Source organism: Hipposideros armiger, unplaced genomic scaffold, assembly GCF_001890085.2.
Source record: "Hipposideros armiger isolate ML-2016 unplaced genomic scaffold, ASM189008v1 scaffold_430, whole genome shotgun sequence".
NCBI classification, from domain to species: domain Eukaryota; kingdom Metazoa; phylum Chordata; class Mammalia; order Chiroptera; family Hipposideridae; genus Hipposideros; species Hipposideros armiger.
Genome location: NW_017731780.1, coordinates 1,212,883 through 1,230,657, shown reverse-complemented (window position 1 = coordinate 1,230,657; position 17,775 = coordinate 1,212,883). Strand labels below are relative to the sequence as shown.

Sequence of the window (17,775 nt, the reverse complement as noted above, 5' to 3'; positions counted from 1 at the left end):
TAACTGTACTTTTTCCTTTTTAAATTTCATTTTGTTTTACTTTTTTCAATTCTGACACCTAGAGTCATGGGTTAGCAAATGTTTTCTTTAAAATAACAAGACTTCTGGAATGGCCATTAAGGGTCATTCATACATACATGTATAGATGGAGTCAAATTGCTTTTCCAGTTCCTTAGATTAATGCCACTGAAGGATTGGAAATTTTGATCCAAGGAAGAGCTGGTGTCAATTTTGGAGTACTTTTGAAGACTGGAAAGTCAGTGCCTAGAGAGAAATGCATAAAGGAATGGTAGGGTCAGATGAAAACACATGCTCGCCCACAGCCCTTCCGATGCCCTCAGACTAACCCCTGCAGGGATTCTGTGAGAAAGTGAACCCTGGCGCTCCAGCCTCCGATTTATAAGCAAACTTGTGGAACAGGCCATTTGTAAGTCAAGGGTCCTCTGTGTCTGCCAGTCCCATTCTGAGCATCAGAAACGTTAAAGAAAATTGAGAACCTAGGGATCATTGAAAGGAGCCACATCAAGGTTGGTGAGAGATCGAGAAATCGTGTATTATTTGGGCTAAAAGAGAACATTTTTAAGGGGGACACAACAACTGTAAGTATGTGAAGTTCTGTCATATAGGTTTTGTGTTTATTGCTATAAATTGGAAGCCTAGATAGCATAGGCAGAAGCCACAAAGAGGCGAATTTTAGTACCCAATAATCTTATCATCGTTCTCAGAGCAATCCAATACTGGAATGGGCTACTCTCCAAAACCGTGGGCTCCTGCTGGCTCTAGAAATACCTAAACAGATATTCAATAGCTCTCTTGGAAAGGAGGTTAGTTGGACCAAATAATCTAAAAATCTTTCACATTATCCTCTGATTTCTGTGCTGCTTATATATTCCAGGAGTAAGGCCTGGAATACTGTAACCTTTTAAAAAGCCAAATAGGAATAGAAATACATAAATAAGCAAAGTCCAATCTTCTTAGGTTACAACTGAGAGACCAAAAGGACGTTTAGTACCAGTGGAGGAAGACCAAATGGGAAACAAAACATGTAGACAACCCAGAAGCTAAGAAGACTGCCTGGGTTACTGAATTCAGTTTCTTGTTCCAGGTTGTTTCAGCTCTGTGGTCCCTGCCCTAGTCTACCTGCCATCTTGAGATATTTACAACAGCCCCTAAGGGATAGCAGTTTTTCAGGCCCATTGCCTGGGCTCCTCATTACACAGTAGGGAGCAATTAGTCATTGAGCATAAGAATTTGTATTTATAGAAATTTGAAGAATGTGTGCTTTGGACACAACATTTTTTTGGGGGGGGAGCATTAACTAGTTGGTTCCCAGTTTATAAACAGCAATATGTGTCTGTGGAAATGGAATGAACCTGGAGAACACTGATTTTCTCTGAACTCTGTAGATGGAAGGAAAACTGAGAAACCCATCAATACTACAGGAGTAAGACCCAGGAGGGGAACGCTGCGCAGGGTTTGTTTTCTGTGTGGGACCCAGGGCTAAAATGCCAGTAGAGGCATGGCTGAATGTAGCCACTTGTCTCTCTCTCCACTCTTTCCCACAGTACTCGCCTCTCCTCTAAATACGGAATGTTGGTTTGAAGCGGGGTCAATTATTAACCTACTCTAGTGCCTTATGTCCTTGTCAAGCCCTAAGTTTGCTGTAAGTGTCATGTAACCTATTTCCTATCTCTTTTTTCTTTTTATTGCTATAGTGTCCATGGAAAACATTGGAGAACAAGGTAAAATATATTGTATTATTGTTTTAGATGTAAAGATCTTGAAAATAGTTTGCAAAAACAAATAGAATTCACTTTGATTTGGTTGGGATTAATCAAGTATTCTTTGAGAATGTAGAGACAAGATGGGGTTAAAGATATCTCATTCTCCTAGTCCCCGTACTGAATTCTGTCAGACACTTGGCAAAGAACTCTACCCTGAAATGGCAGGAATTGTGCCAAAGGTTCTTGTGGCTTCAAGATACGGGAATATCAACAATTTCCTGTTTCAATTACCCCATATTTGTGTCGCCTGTATAATTCATGGAAAATATCATTGGCTCTAGTTATCTCACACTGATTGAAGTGCCATATTGGATAATTTAATTTTTAATGATTCTATAAACATGAGCATCATCATTCTTTTAAAAAGTTAAAGTTGCTATTAAAGTTTTAAAATACCAAATATGCTTTTTAAATTAGCATATTTTATTCAACTGTATCTTACAGAATTGTTACATATTAATGTATATTCCATAATTAGTCATTATCACTGTGTACAAAATTAATATTTTATATTCACATAGTACTTCAAGAATAAAATACCACATAAAGTGTGTTTATATACATTATCTGAAATAAGTATCAGAATGCTTTTCTTAACAGTTGTCCCATGTGACAGATAAGATGCCTGAACTTTTATTGGAATAAATCTCTTTGTCCAGATGGTCTCTATTTAAATATGTTTTCATAAAAACAGTGAAGGCTACCAGATTTGAGTAAAGCTAAGCAACTAAGCAAACAGCTTCTCAAATAGGAACGGCTTTTGCTATTCTTTGTCCATGAAGCAAAGTTCTTAAAGCCTGAATGTTTTGACATTTGTGTAACACTATGTTTATTATTTAGAGTTGCTGGCATAACCCCCTACTTTTACAGTTTAGGAAAGGTACCTGTGCATCATTGGGCCTGTCTATAGACGGGAGTGTTCTAATCATGGGCATAGATCTAATTATACAGTACTAGGGACTTTTTTTTTTTAATTCTTGGCTTTAGGTGTAAAAATGTATTCATTGAGTTGTGCTTATTCCAGTATGACATAAATGAACTTATTTACAATAATAAAACTTAATAAATAATAAAATTCAAAATAAAATGAATATTATAATTGGTAATGTTGTTATTTTAGAACAAGCAGATTTTTTGTGAATATCATGATTTAATATGTATTTGCATATTACAGTGATAATTATGTTTCTCTCACTTTAGTTGTGTGCCTGATTGCTTATCATCTACTTTTTGCAATGTTTGTCTGGTCGTACTGGAAAACTATCTTTACGTTACCAATGAATCCTTCAAAAGAAGTAAGTTAAAATATTAGTCAAGTTATTCCTAAAGATGGAAGTGAATAATACTGATGTTGAAGAATGAATTATATGTCTTTTTATTAATGTGGTGAACTTATAGAGTGTAGTGACTTTTTTTATATATATTAATGTGTCTGTTAGTAAATACTTGAATTTTCACTTGGTAAATATTATTTTTGTACTGGATGAGTATAGTATTTCTAATATTAAATCTGTTATGTCTTCCATTTCTACTTTAGAGTTAGACATTAGGATAGATGGAGAGAGAGAGAGAGAGAGAGAGAGAGAGAGAGAGAGAGAGAGAGAGAGAGAGAGAGGGAGATGATAGATAGATTGATAATAGGCAACAGATAGACCTGAAGGTAGATAGGCTTCTATTATAATTATCATAGTAATGGTGTATTAGTTGGCTATTAGACACCAAACTACAACAACAGCAAAGTAATGAGTTAACCAATCCTCTCTACCTTCCAAGTCTGTAGCTAGCCCACAGCTGCCAAGTCCCCAGGCTTCTTCTGTTTTGTTGCTCTGACATGTATAGTCTCCATTCCCCAAGGTCACCTCTTGGCCTAAGATGCATGCTCTGGTTCCAGCCATCATGTCTGCATGTTAGCCTACTGGCCAGAAAAAAGAGTAGGCGTAGGAAATAGGAGTAGAAGTAAGGACACTTTGGAAGTTGCTGATGCCATTTCCATGTACATTTAGAACTTAGTTATATGGCCACTTCTATTTGTACGTAAAAGGCTGCAGGTGTAGCCTTGATTCTTCATGGCCATGTTAACCATGTTAGAAGAAGGAAAGAGTATATGTTGAGGGTCGAACAGCAGTCTCAGCCCCAGAAGCTTTTAAGTAAAGCGATCTGATCAGATACACATTTTGAAAAGAGCATTCTGGCTATTTGTTCCTGGGGGCTTTAATCCTGGTTGAATATTCTTGAATCAAAAGATTGTGTCTTACTCACTTTATTTCATTGGCATTTAGTCCAGTACATGGTTGTTGAATAGTCATAAACTTTGTTCCAGTAATAACAGTGTAGTTTTAGTAGGCTAACCTTAAATTAAATAAATAAAAAAAAAAGAGTCTAAGCATCACTGTAAATTGTTTCCTGAAATAATCTGTTTGAAATGCAGCCATGGTCAAAAAAGCCAATAAATATGCTATATGACCTGGGAAAGGATATTAAAAACAAAACCACACATATTTGCACAGAATTAATGATATGCTTGGTCTAGAATGAGTTAGATACAGCCTGTTTTTCTTTTACTGTCTACTTGTTTTTCTGTTCCTACCTCTTTTTCCTCCCTCCTACCCTATTTATTTCTTTTTTATCATCTTGCTTACCCCCATCCTGGCCTTGGTTGTAGTTTTGAAGGAAAATGCTGACTTCTATTGTAGGTGATCTCATCCACTCTGGTGGCTTGCCTATGACCTGTGTTCAACCAAATGTTTTTCTAGCTCCGACCTCTCCCGTGAATTTCAGTATCTCCCTGCCAAACATAGCTTCTTGATCCTTCCACTGACACCTCAAATACAACACATCAAAACCTGAACTCACCACCCTCTCCTTCCCCAAACCGTGACTCATCCGTATCTTATCCCAGTAAATGCATTCACCTCATTGTTCAAGCCAGAAGCTTGGCAACCATGCTTGAATCCTTCGCTTCCTCACACCTCTACCAGTGTTCTGCCAATGTTTTCACTTCCTAATATTTGTTTTAGTTCCAACCCCTTCATTTCTTTCTTTCTTTCTTCCTCCCTCCCTCCCTCCTTCCTTCATTTCTATCATTGACTTAATTCAGGATCTCAATCATCCCTTTTGTCTGAGACATTGCAGTTTTCTCCTAAATGGTGTCACTGGTTTCAGTCTTGCCTACATTCCCTTCCAAAAACCCTGCAAAAATTCATCATCCACCCTGGAGCTGGAATGATCCATCTAAAAACAAATTTAACACTTTCACTCCACCACTTGTATCTACTCCGTGACTCCGCGTATCCCATGAGGTGAAGGCCAGTCTTCCTAGTCTGGCAACAATGACACTTGTCTAAATTTCTGACTTTCCACTTCATACTCTGGTAGTTCTTAATTACGTGTAGTTTCCCGTGTACACCATGCTATTATTTCTTTTTAGAATATTCTTATCTCCTTTCTCATCCAAATTAATTCTGTTTTTATTCAGTGTCAACTCCTTCTTTGGTCTCCTTTGCTGGTTCCTCATTATCTCTTAAGCCTCTAAAGCATTGGATTATCCCAGAGCTCAATCTCTGGACCTCTGTCTTATCTGTCCACATTATGACTTTATTGTCTTATTGCTATAGCTTTTAAATTAGTATCATTAGCCTGCTCATCTCTTCTAAACTACAGATGTATTTACAGCTACCTATTTGGCATCTAATAGGAATTTCGAATTCAACATACCTGAAAACAAACTTCTGACTTCCCACCCTCTCCCTCAATTCTCCTGTCTCAATCATGGCAACTTCATTTTTCCGGTTATTCAGGTCAAAAACCTTGGAGTCATCCTTGGCTACTCTTCTTTTTCTGTCAGAGTCTGTATTCAGTCAATTAGCACGTTCTGTGAGCCAGACCTTTAGAATACCCACAGTGCACCGTCTTCCCCCCCTGCCCCCGCCCGCTGCTTCCACCCTGGTCCAGCCGCCATCATCTCTTGCTTGTATATGTGCAGTACCCATTCAACAGTTTTCCTTGCTTTCACATGTGCCCTCTTCTATATATTTCCAACACAGTGTCCAGAGTGATTTTTTCAAAAGCAAGACAGATCATAGTGTTTTTCTTCTCAGAACTTTCCTGTGGTATCTGAACCCACTCAGAATGAGAAAACTTAGTTCCCTACTTTAGCCTAAAAGGCTGTGTCTGGTCTGGTCCATCACCCCTCTCTGACCTGCTCTTCTCTTTAATGCAGCGTCAATCACATGGGCTTCCTTGCCGTTTCATCAACATGCTAAGCATGTTCTCCCTTCAAGAGCCACAAAACCTGCTATGTCTCCTTGACCTGGAACACTCTTCTGTGTGACCGAGTCCCTCACTTTTTCCCTATCTCTGTGTCTCTATTCAAGTGGTACTTTATGTTTGAGTTTCTATAACCACTCTGTATTAAATAGCAAAATCCTACCCCTAACATTTCCTATAACCTGTACCTTGCTATATTTTCTCCATATATCATTCTATAACACATTCCATATTCATTTTTTTATACCATCCCTAGAATATGAGCTCTAAAATGGCATGAACTTCATTTATTTTATTCACTAATCCATTGCCAGTCCCTAGAGCAGTGCCTCACCCATGTAAGGTACTCACTAAATATTTGCTAAATGATTCAAAGTAGGGAAGAAGTTATGTGTACAGTTGCAAGTTTGTGTTTATAGCTTTGGCAGGAAGCTGAAGTGACTTCTAATTGCTCCCCAAAATTATGTGTGAGACGATCGGCTAAGAACAATGAGGGAATTAGGTTGACTGAGGTTCGGGAAAGCAGAAAAGGTTTGAAATAGTTGTTGGATAGAGTGGAAAAATGAAATGATACAGAACACAGAAGAAATAGCACAGTATTAACGCAGCAGTTAGGATTAATGGCAATGAATTTAGAGTTGTACCAGGCTTTTTTGGATGATTTTTCCACAAAAGACATATTTACCATATTTGATTTATATAACTGTGTGAGATAGACATTGTTTATTACCATTTTACAGATGTAGCAATAGGCTTTGAACATTAGCGAATTATCCTAAAGCATTGAGTGCTAGTGTGTGGTGGTACATCGAGTGCTAACATTTAAACCAAAGCCCTTTTGACCATCCAGGCTGCACTCTTGTCACTATACCATGCCCTAGCATGGAGTGTGGACACCAGAGTTAGGTGGGTATGACCAGGACATCAGTTGGAGCACAGAGAAAAACGAGCACTATAAGAAGTAAAATTAATGATTAGTCCTTTTGAGTACTAGAGGAGAATTCATGTAATAATTATACCCAAGTTAAAACACACTTAGATGTGAAAACATGCTTGATAGATTTGTTTCTATTTTTGTTACTAACAATATCCAATTGAAACATTCATTCATTGAGCCAAATTTGTTTATTTTGCTATTTTATCTATCTATATAACGAATATTTGGATAGAATTCTACAGTTTACAAAGCACTTCACATACTCAATTTCTCTTGAGTTTCATAAATATTTGAGGAAGAGGGTATTTTTATTATTACTCCCTTTTCTAGATGCATAAACTAACAACTTGTGAGGTTAATAGACTTGCCCAGATTTCAAACTCTATTACCTCTCTGAATATGTGTGTGTGTGTGTGTGTGTATGTATGTGTGTTTGTGAGTGTATATGTATATGTATACACACACACATATGTGTATATATATAGTGCATACTATTATATATATACTATTAATATTTTATAAATGCCTTTTTCTGGGAATTGTAGATCATATGCTATCATTTCTTTGAAAATACTGATTAAAATTTAAATCTATCCCACAGTTCCATCTCTCTTATGCAGAGAAAGAATTGCTGGAGAGAGAGCCAAGGGGAGAAGCCCATCAGGAAGTCCTTAGGCGAGCAGCCAAAGACCTTCCCATCTATACCAGGACCATGTCTGGAGGTAGACGTCGATAATGAGTGCTTTGGCATGATGGTTTGTGGTGACTGTTAGCATATTTATATACTTGAAACTGTCAAACACTCATTGAAAAATATTGTTATATCTTGGATTGCTACTAAATCTTTACTGCGCAATTCCATAAAACAGAATGGAAATATGAATAACACTGTGGCACAGAGATCTCAACTGAATCCCAAGTGACTTTACTTCTATTCTGCCTAGTTGTGACTCAGTGACGATGTTAGAACTGCTGAAATCTTGATTTGTAGTAGTTAGCATTCATTTTTAAAGTTTAATTTATAAACCTTCCTATTCTATTCTAATTTAATTTAATTTAAGGGAGCAATATCTATAATGAGCATAACACTGATAATTTTATATACATTTGAAACAATTATACAAATTACATAAAACTTAATTTAAGTATTGGTAAAATTCTTCATCTTTAAAATTTATGGTAATTTTTTAAACAAGTACAACTCAAAAAACAAATCTCTTTTTCTTGGGTCAGGTTTTTAAGATAATTTAACAGCTGGCTAATTAAAGAATCATCTGAAAAACTAACACATGGGCTATTGACGCTTGCCTACCAAAACTTAACCCAGAAACTTAGTGACTTGAGACCTGTGCTACCCATTTCGGTAGCCACTAGACCTATGTGGGTATTGAGCCCTTAAAATGTGGCTAATCCAAATTGATATGTGCTTTAAGTATAAAATACACAACTGATTTCAAAGACTGAGTATGAAAAAAAGAATGTAAAATATCTCATTACTATTTTCATATTATTTGTATTTGTTTCTAACTCACTTTAGAATCATAGTTGAATCTAAGTCAAAGTCTCATGCACAATTTTTTCCTGTTTGTTTCCACTGTTTCTCAATGAGCAAGTGGTCATTCTGTGATTTAATATCATGCCACGGGTTCTGTCCCACACAGAGATGTGCTTATGTATAAGTTTGAGTATATTTGCCCTACATAAACCACAACAAACATTGAGGAAATTTAAACCCCCTAAAAATAAATTACTACTTGCGTTTCCAAAATTAGTTAACGACAGTGACAGTAGTATCCGGTGCCAAAACCTGGTCTCCTCATTTCTTGTGCAGTGCTTTTCTACTATACCGCTTGGCCCAGAGAATTAAGAGAAAGGGGGAAGCATAAATCTTACCAAAACAAATACGAACATTCATTAATGATAACAACTACTACACTTTGGATTTAAAAGTCATCTGCTCGTGTAGTTTATATAATATTAAGGCTGTCATCTCTTGTTCCTTTCAGGTATTGTACGCCTATCTCCTGAGATCAATTTATGATTCCCAATACTTGGGACGGTCTGGAATAGAATCTGGATTTCTTAATATAATCTATTTATTTTCATTGCAAAAAGTCTGGATGCCTGCTAAAATCAGTATTAACTGACTGGAGGCATAGACTAAGTTAAATGGCATAAAGTATGATAAATAGATAATAATGCTGGTGTGATCGACCCCCTTCTGGAATATGTAGAATGGAAAGGTGGGCATGAATCAGAAGGGACAGGCAGTGGAGCAGACACAGTGGCACCAAGGCAGGAATGTGAGAGCATCTTTCTTCCCCCCGCCCCAGCCACATCCTTCTGTGAACCTTGTGTTCTACGGGTAACTTCCTTCTTCCCCCAGGAAAGTCGGTGGACCAAAGGAACTGAAAGGCTCTGTTGTTCGTACACTGTATGCTTTATAGAGAATTGAAGAGCGGGGGAGGTAATATAATTTAGGATTTTAAATCCACAATACTTCCTCCAAACCCTAAGAGAAAAATGCCAGCTGCCTGGGTTAAACTGACTGCTGTGCTCAGAGAACAAATTCAACCATATGCAGACATGGCTGTGGGGGGCGGTAAGGCAGGGGTGTTAAGAAGACTCTCATCTCACTTCTTTGTCCTGTGCTTTCTCATAATCCACCCATCTTCTGCTTTCTTACAGGGCTCTCCCAACTGTATTTATTTTTATGAATGAGAGCTATTTACACTCTCTTGCCCTTGATACTTTCCTACAGAAAAATGTTATAGTGTTTGACTACAAAGATAACAATTAGAGGTGCTGTAATTAGTTTCTTATTGTACATAGATGTTGATAACATTCTCTTTTTAACATTTACCAAAAAAGTTTTAAATTATGCAAGTAATATCTGAATAAGTTCGCAAAAAATTCAAGCAAGACCATTAAAATAAAATGCCCCTTGACTGTTAGGAGTTTTAAATAATCAGATGGTTCATTTTAAATTACACTGGGATGATTTTAGTTGAATGTAATATGGCACACCAAGTGGTTTTTTTTAATTATTATTAAAAGACCAAATTTCTGTTTATAGAAGATGATAAAAAATTAGCTTATTTCTACATTGTTTTGATTTCCTGTGAGTTATTGCCCACTTTGATTTGAAAGGTTTGTTTTAATTTTTTCACAGTGTACTTTAAAGTAGAGATAATCGTTATCTGGAGAGAATCTAGCATTGCCCACCAAATATCACCCGGAAGTTTGGTGACTTTAGTCAGTGCTGCCCATGATAGGACTGCTACTCCCTTGAAGCTACTGAGCACTTAAAATGCAACTGTAGGTATAACATCCATAGCAGGTTTCAAAGGCCTGGTATGAAAAAAAACCATGAAATATATTGTTAATATTTTTATATTGATTATATCTTAATGTTTTGGATATATTAGGTAAAATAAAATGTATTATTAAAATTAATTTCCCTTGTAGTTTTTTTTTAACTTCTTTTAATGTAGCACCTAGAGAATGTAAAAGCACACATGTGGCTCACATTCTGTCTCTCTGGCCAACACTGCCTGACACTTGAATACTTTGCATGAGCCAGTGAGACCTTATAGCATCAGTGAAAATCACCTGTGGGACTTCACTCAGGAGATGAGCAGCAAGGCCGTGCTGTTCATCTCTGCAGTTCCTGGAAAGGAGAGTTGTGAGCGGATGATTAAGAGCTTCTTTCAGTATTGAAAACAACTCCATCTAGGCCTTGTTGTCTAAGACAAGCTCATTTTCTTCTTAGTTTATGGCAAGTTTTTTTTTTCAGAGATTATAACATTAGCCAACATGAACTTGGTAATTACTTATTACAAGTATTTTGTCCAAATTTTAAATTCATTAGTTTGGTTTTACTGATCCTACTGGACAGCCCACTTAATAACTGCTTTCTTATAATTTTGGTAGCCTTCCTGCATCCTGTAAGATGCCTGTGGACTGAAATAGCCTTTTCAAATCAGTCATCCATGACCGTCTTTGATATGTGTATTAGAGAAGAAAGCATCACGACTTCAATTACGATAATTAAAACGATCTATCGGAAGTACTTCTTCCAGTACTCATTTCAAATCTTGTATTTCCAACAGAGAAGATGTGAGATCTTTTCCAATTTAAGCAACATATAGAGTTTATTCATACATTTCTAAAATGTATTTCACATAAAATTTCTAAAATGTGGTTGTATCCTCACTTAGTTATCCTGGTAGGGTTCATGAAATAATTGATTTAATTGAGGGAGACACTCTGTTTACTTTGGTAGAAATGGACATATTTACACCCATTGTGAGCCTTACTATAATCACTGACAATTGAGGATGCCTTAGAAAAATTTCCCCCAAAGATTCTCTATGCTTGGGAAGCCTCTCCAGGGAATTGAGTCTGTAGGCAAGCCATTTCACTTTTGTATTTAAACAGAGTCGAATACCTCAGTTTTACCCAATTTAAATTCGGTATGCTTTTTAGAATTTAAATTTGGTTAGATGGTAAAAGCCATTTAGGTACATGTTCAATTCACTGTTAAATCAAAGGCTAAGTGGAGCTTTCTGTTCCTAGCAATCCGATACTGTGACAGATGCCAACTTATAAAGCCAGATCGCTGCCATCACTGTTCCGTCTGTGATAAGTAAGAACACATTTTACTTCTAAAATGTCTCCGTGCTGGTGGTCTTTTTATTAAATTGGTTTCGTTTCTCACTGTTGTCTAGATAATGTCCTTTTCTCCTTATTCATGCTTCTCAGACCTTTATTTAGGAAATATAACTGTAACAATCACTTGCATTAATACCAGTGTGGCTTAATGCCACAAAGAGTTGTCCATCCCTCCTCCCCACTTCTCCACCCCACCCCCCCCAGATGCATGCAGACACGAATGAAGTGCATTATTTTTAGTGGCTCAGACTTGGCTAGTTCGATTTATAATAGTACTTCTGTGACTGTTTCCCATCTTGATAAAATTAATTCAATTGACTTCATGAAACTCAGATGTTATTATATGCTTAGTATAACCACAAGAACAGTACTACTTGGCTTAAGGATTGATATTAAAGGAAAAGTTTGATCCAGACTTGCTGTAAATCTGTTCACATTTTGTACTTTCTTTAGCATAAAATAGTGCTATATTAACATCGCATTGTTTTTAGAAAATGAGTTATTTGATTTGTATGTTAGAGCACGTGTATTTTGAATTTGAAGTTCTATTATTGTATCATAACTGGAATCATGCTTATTTCTAGATGAGGATTTTTGCTTTTATTCAATTTTAAGATAAGTAAATAACTTTGCGATATTTTACTTGCCACAACTCTTCTGAAATAACTTTCGTATTTCTTTTTTTACTAACTTACTGTGATTTAACTTGTATGAGGTGTTGAGTTTTGTGTGCGTATGTTTTCTTTTTAGATGTATTTTGAAGATGGATCATCATTGCCCTTGGTGAGTACGGCTTTATACTTAAAAAAGTTTTTGTCGCTTGTAACTTAAAAACTGGGATTATTCATCTATTTGAATCTTTTTGCAAATGAAATCTTGCTTTAGCTGATCTAGGAGGTACTTTCAGATTTAATTAGCTCAAAAGAACCTAAAGGAGAATTTTCATGAAATAATTTTAAAACTACTTAACAATTTAGAAGTTAATTTCTCATATTTGCTCAGAACAAATGATGGTCTTTGTATGCACATGCATAAATATGGAGATTCTAAAATACTCCCCAGAAATTACACCAAAATGTACATCTAAATTATATACAGTATCTTGCTGGAAGTTTCTAATAATTAATCCAAATCTTTAACAATTTGTTTTATATAAAACTTGGCATTAAGGAGCAGAAGAGCAAATATGCAAATACACACATATGTTTCAACAAGAGTTTCCAGTTAGAATTTACTAATTGAAAGTAATCAGGGATTGTGATGATAAGGAATTGAGAAGTGGAAACAATCAGGATTAATCCCAAACTAGTGCACGCCTATAAAGCTTGGCACGCTCTTGCTATACTCGCAGGATTACAAACGTACAAAATAATAATTTACTATGGTAGCATTCTTTCTAAACCTGCAATTAATTTGGCTTTATAAGAGGCTTATAGCACAATTTGACAACCTTACAAATTTTGACAGACCCTATTAATTAAGTAAAGGGGAACAGATCTAAGACTCATTTTTAAAGGTGGGTTCAGATTGCATACCGTTTTCCTGCCTGTTGTCACTCTCACCCTTAAGTGGCGATGTGGAAGAAGTTGAATGATCTGACCAGTACCTTTCAGCCTCTAAGAGATTGTTCCTCTCCAGTGTTGCCTGCCCCAGCCACCATCTTAGCTCCCGGTGCTCCCTTGCAGGAAGCAGTAGCCGGTCCATTTGTGAAGGGTTTGGTTGTAAGGGCCTAATATTAACCTGCTGCCAGCTGAGTGCTGCAGCCATCTTATTTATTTTTAAATTTCAAATTAAAATTTGAAATAAAGTTTGTAGATTACATACACTGTGGTTCTAAATTCAAAAATTAAAAAAAGGTGCAAGTATTATTTCTAGTCCCCTCTAAAAATAAATATTAGTATTAAATAAATAGTATTATAATTATTTGAGTGTGAAATATATATCAAACTCTAACTAAAACACCTAGTCTTCATTTACCGACTTTCCCCTATGTTTCCTGGCTCTGACATGGCAAATTACATCATGCTCGTAAGTAGAAGTTAAAGTAACCGAAATGAGATCTTATAAAATCTATGATCAACATCACTTTACTTTCTGTAAAAATGCTACTTATCACTTAATATCAAAGCTGCTTCTTACATTTCTGTAGGAAGAGAAACCACCTTTCCTATCCCTTCTCGTGTTCCTCTAGTCCATAAAGGACCCATTGTCTTCACCTCCTTTGTCCAGTCTCACAGCACCCAGCCTTTGTCTGCCCATCCTCTCCTCTTGAAACTAGCACACGTTAGCTAAGGGAATATCCTGTGTCCTTTGAGAAAAAAACACAGCTGGACTAGGCTTTATGGAACTTTTGCAATATTATTTCTTGCCATTATTTCATTCACATGTCATAGAAGACAATCTCAGTAACTGGTTTGCACTCACACTGGAATATCTAGAGCTGCAGCTATATCTGTTTTCATACAATGTGCACCCACAATTTTTGGCTTCTTTATGAATTTAATTGTTATTTACAAGACCCTAAGTTCCAAAATTACTAAATCTAATGCTATTCCCTTTGCCGTATTTGTCTCTTATTTGAGTTAGAAAGTGTAAACATTTTTCTTTCTTTTCCCTCTAAATTCCAGTTTTCATAAGCCAAGTAAATGTTTGCCTTTAATGTTTTTTTTTTTAATTTTTAAACTTTTTTACTGTGGTAAAAACACTTAAATGAGACCTACCCTCTTAGCAACATTTTAAGTGTACAAAATAGTATTGGTTGAATCCACAGATATGAAACAAAGGAACACAGAAGGCTGACTGTATATTTATTGAAAATAATCCAAGTATACATATAAGAAAAAATGAAATCTTACCATTTGTGACAACATAGATTGACCTAGAGGGTATTATGCTAAGTGAAATAAGTCAGACAGAGAAAGACAAATACCATATGATCTCATTTGTATGTGGAATCTAAAGAACAGAATAAACAAACAAACAAAACAAATAGATTCATAGATACAGAGAACAAACTGATGGTTGCCAGATGGGAAGGAGATTGAGGGAGAGCTGGGTGAAAAACAGGAAGGGATTAAGAAGTACAAATTGGTAGTCACACAGTAGTCACGGGGATATTAAGTAAAGCATAAGGAATATAGTCAATAATATGGTAATAACTAGGAATAGTGCCAGGTGGGTACTAGACTAGTCACGTCATAAATTATATAAATATCTAATAAATTATATAAATATATTTATTTATATATAAATTATATAAATAAATTATATAAATATCTAGTACCAGGTGGGTACTAGACTAGTCACGTCATAAATTATATAAATATCTAAAAAAAAGTACACCTGAAGCTAATATAAAATAATATTGAATGTCAACTGTAACTTAAAAATGAAAAATAAAATACTAAAAAAAAGTAATACAACCAAGAAATATAATTTTCCTCCAAGAAATTGGCAAAAAAAGACAAAAGAGGCAGAGACAGAGTTTAGAGCTGGCTGTTATCAAATAGTCGAGTCAACAATTAGAAATAGATTCTCATTGGTTTGCATTCACATAATTTAAACATGATCTGACTGATATGAAATCTAATCATTATGGCCAAGAAGTCCTGCACTCTACTAAATGTCTGTGGTTGGGTGATCTAGTATTTTTAAAGAAATTTATTCTCTAAAAGTCTCAGAAAGAAAAAAGAAACAAACAAACAAAAAAACAGAGAGGAGAAAGGTTACAAAAAAACAAACAAACAAAAAACTACGTGGACCTGTGCAGTTTAAACCGGTGTCAACTGTATAGTCATATGGTTCATGAGTGAGTAAAGCACTATTATATATCATATTTTAAAAATCTAAACACAGAAATTCTTTTTTAGTGAAATGGATTTTTGATGTTTGTATATGTATATGAATTACACTTAAGGAAATGCCAATACATATCAAATGACAGGAAACCAAACGCTGTGTTAAGGTTGAGCTCATGTATGCCTAAATTGACAACGTGAAACTTACTGAAATGTTGTTTTTGTTTTGTTAACAGGGTGAACAATTGTGTCGGATTTTCAAATTATAAATTTTTCCTCCTTTTCTTGGCTTATTCTCTGCTGTACTGCCTTTTTATTGCTGCTACAGATTTACAGTATTTTATCAAATTTTGGACAGTAAGTCATTACCTTGTTGAACTTTTTTTAGTATACAAAATATATAATATAGGTTTTTCTTTTGTGAACCATTTCAGACACTGATTTTACAGAATAGAGTTCATTTAGATATAGTCAGTCCTCATTTTTTGCAGATTCTGTATCTTTGAATTCACCAACTTGCTAAAATTTATCTGTCACCCCCCAAATCAGTACTCTCAGCACTTTTGTGGGCATTTGCAGACATGCACAGAGTGGCTGAAAGTGTGGGTTGCCCCATGTGCACACTCCCAATTGAGATCAAACAAGGTTATGCTTTGCCTTTTGTCTCAACTCTTCGTACTGTTAAACAAGTGTGCTTTTCAGTCTATTTAATGCCATGTTTTTTTGCATTGTTGTGCTTTTTGTTGGTGATTTCACTGTGTCAAAAGGTCTTCAAGCATAGTACTGAAATACCATCTGGTGTTTCTGAGCAAAAGAAGACTGGGATATGCTTTAGGGAGAATACATGTGTTGGATAAGCTTCCTGCAGGCATGAATTATAGGGATGTTGGGCATGAGGTCTCTGTGAACGAATCCACAATATATATTAAATAAGGTGTCTGTAAGTGGAAACACACAGAAAACAAGGTTATATATTGATCAGTTGACAAAAATGTTGTGACCCAAAGCTCGCAGGAACCTAACCCTGTATTTTCCCCTAGGAGAAATGGTTCAGTATTCACAAATTCAGTGTTCATGGCAACTTTGTTGAACACGACTGCTGCCATTAACTAGAATTGACTGTATATGATTTGGTTTTAGTATTTAAAAATAGAAGTGTTTTAAATAAAAAAACTAAACAAAAAAAATAGAAGTGTTTTCTTTATGTGTAAAAAGACTGTTTTTTAAAGTATTATGTCTATAATGTCCCAAATTTTTATTAAGTATGGCTTCATTAGGCTTTAGGTAACTCATTTGTTTTCTGCACTATTTATTTTAAATATGAGCAAAATGAAATTAAAATTGAGTATTTTAAATGACCAAAGATACTCCTATGAACACCAAACAATAGTAAAAAACAGTTACTATCTGCCAGGATTGCTTTTTTTTATTTTCATACAGTTATTCGTTATTATGGTAAGACTTTCTGATTGCTAGATCATTTTTATGTGAGATTTGAACCACATTCAATACTAAAGGTTTATTGAATGCCTGCTCTGTGCCAGGTACATTGTAAGCACTAGGAATACACAGGTTCATGGACATGCTCCTAGCATTCAAGTGTCCTTCCATTGTCCATCTTGAAGAATGGTCCCTAATGAATGTCTGAGAGAATGGCACCACACTGCTCCTCATTTCCTGTAGATGGCGTTAGTGCCAACCACAGATATATTTGTAAAGGAATGACCAGAGTTTTCACTGTGCGATTCTGTCAAAAGCTATCAGTGAAATCTTGTGGCCTGTGTCATTCTGACAGATACTACAGGGTATTGAAACAGTATGACCTTCTATCAGAAGGGACCACCTTTTAGCCGCTCTGGCGATTCAGTAAGTGTCCATAGACCTAAGCCTGCCGTTCTAGAGTGAGTCCAGGACTCTTTGGAAAATACATATGATGAGAGTCAAACCGGTTTCGCTTTGAGTTGGCCTGTTTTAGCTCATGGATATTGTAAGGTTTATTTTAGACAGATGTTATGCTCTAGTGTTGACCTTTTTGGGGATGCTATTATTTAAAATAGCTTGCATCATTATCATGGATGTGTTGTTTTATGTGTTCTTTTACTTGTGCTGTTGTTTGTAGTAACGTAAAACATCAATGAGTATAGTAGCTAAATTGTGCCAATTAACCTTTACTTTCTGGCATTTTAATAAAACTATTTAAACATAAATCTGTAGTATGTTAAAACATGTTCAGGTAGTAAATTCAGAAGTATGTTTTATAGTTCCTTTCATCTTGCTGTCTATTGTTACAGTTTACCCACATACTACCACACTGGCA

At 35.7% G+C, this 17,775-nt stretch overlaps 1 protein-coding gene across 2 annotated transcripts in view; it reads left to right on the top strand.

Moving 5' to 3' along the window:
* Positions 1–17,775, top strand: part of ZDHHC2 (zDHHC palmitoyltransferase 2) — a 53,785-nt gene that overhangs the window by 20,765 nt on the left and 15,245 nt on the right. For both annotated transcript variants that reach the window (XM_019664768.1, XM_019664769.1), the window contains exons 2-7: positions 1,716–1,742; positions 2,985–3,079; positions 7,589–7,709; positions 11,566–11,635; positions 12,412–12,444; positions 15,695–15,815. In XM_019664768.1, the coding sequence (XP_019520313.1) occupies positions 1,716–1,742; positions 2,985–3,079; positions 7,589–7,709; positions 11,566–11,635; positions 12,412–12,444; positions 15,695–15,815 (467 nt within the window). The remainder of the gene's footprint in view (positions 1–1,715; positions 1,743–2,984; positions 3,080–7,588; positions 7,710–11,565; positions 11,636–12,411; positions 12,445–15,694; positions 15,816–17,775) is intronic.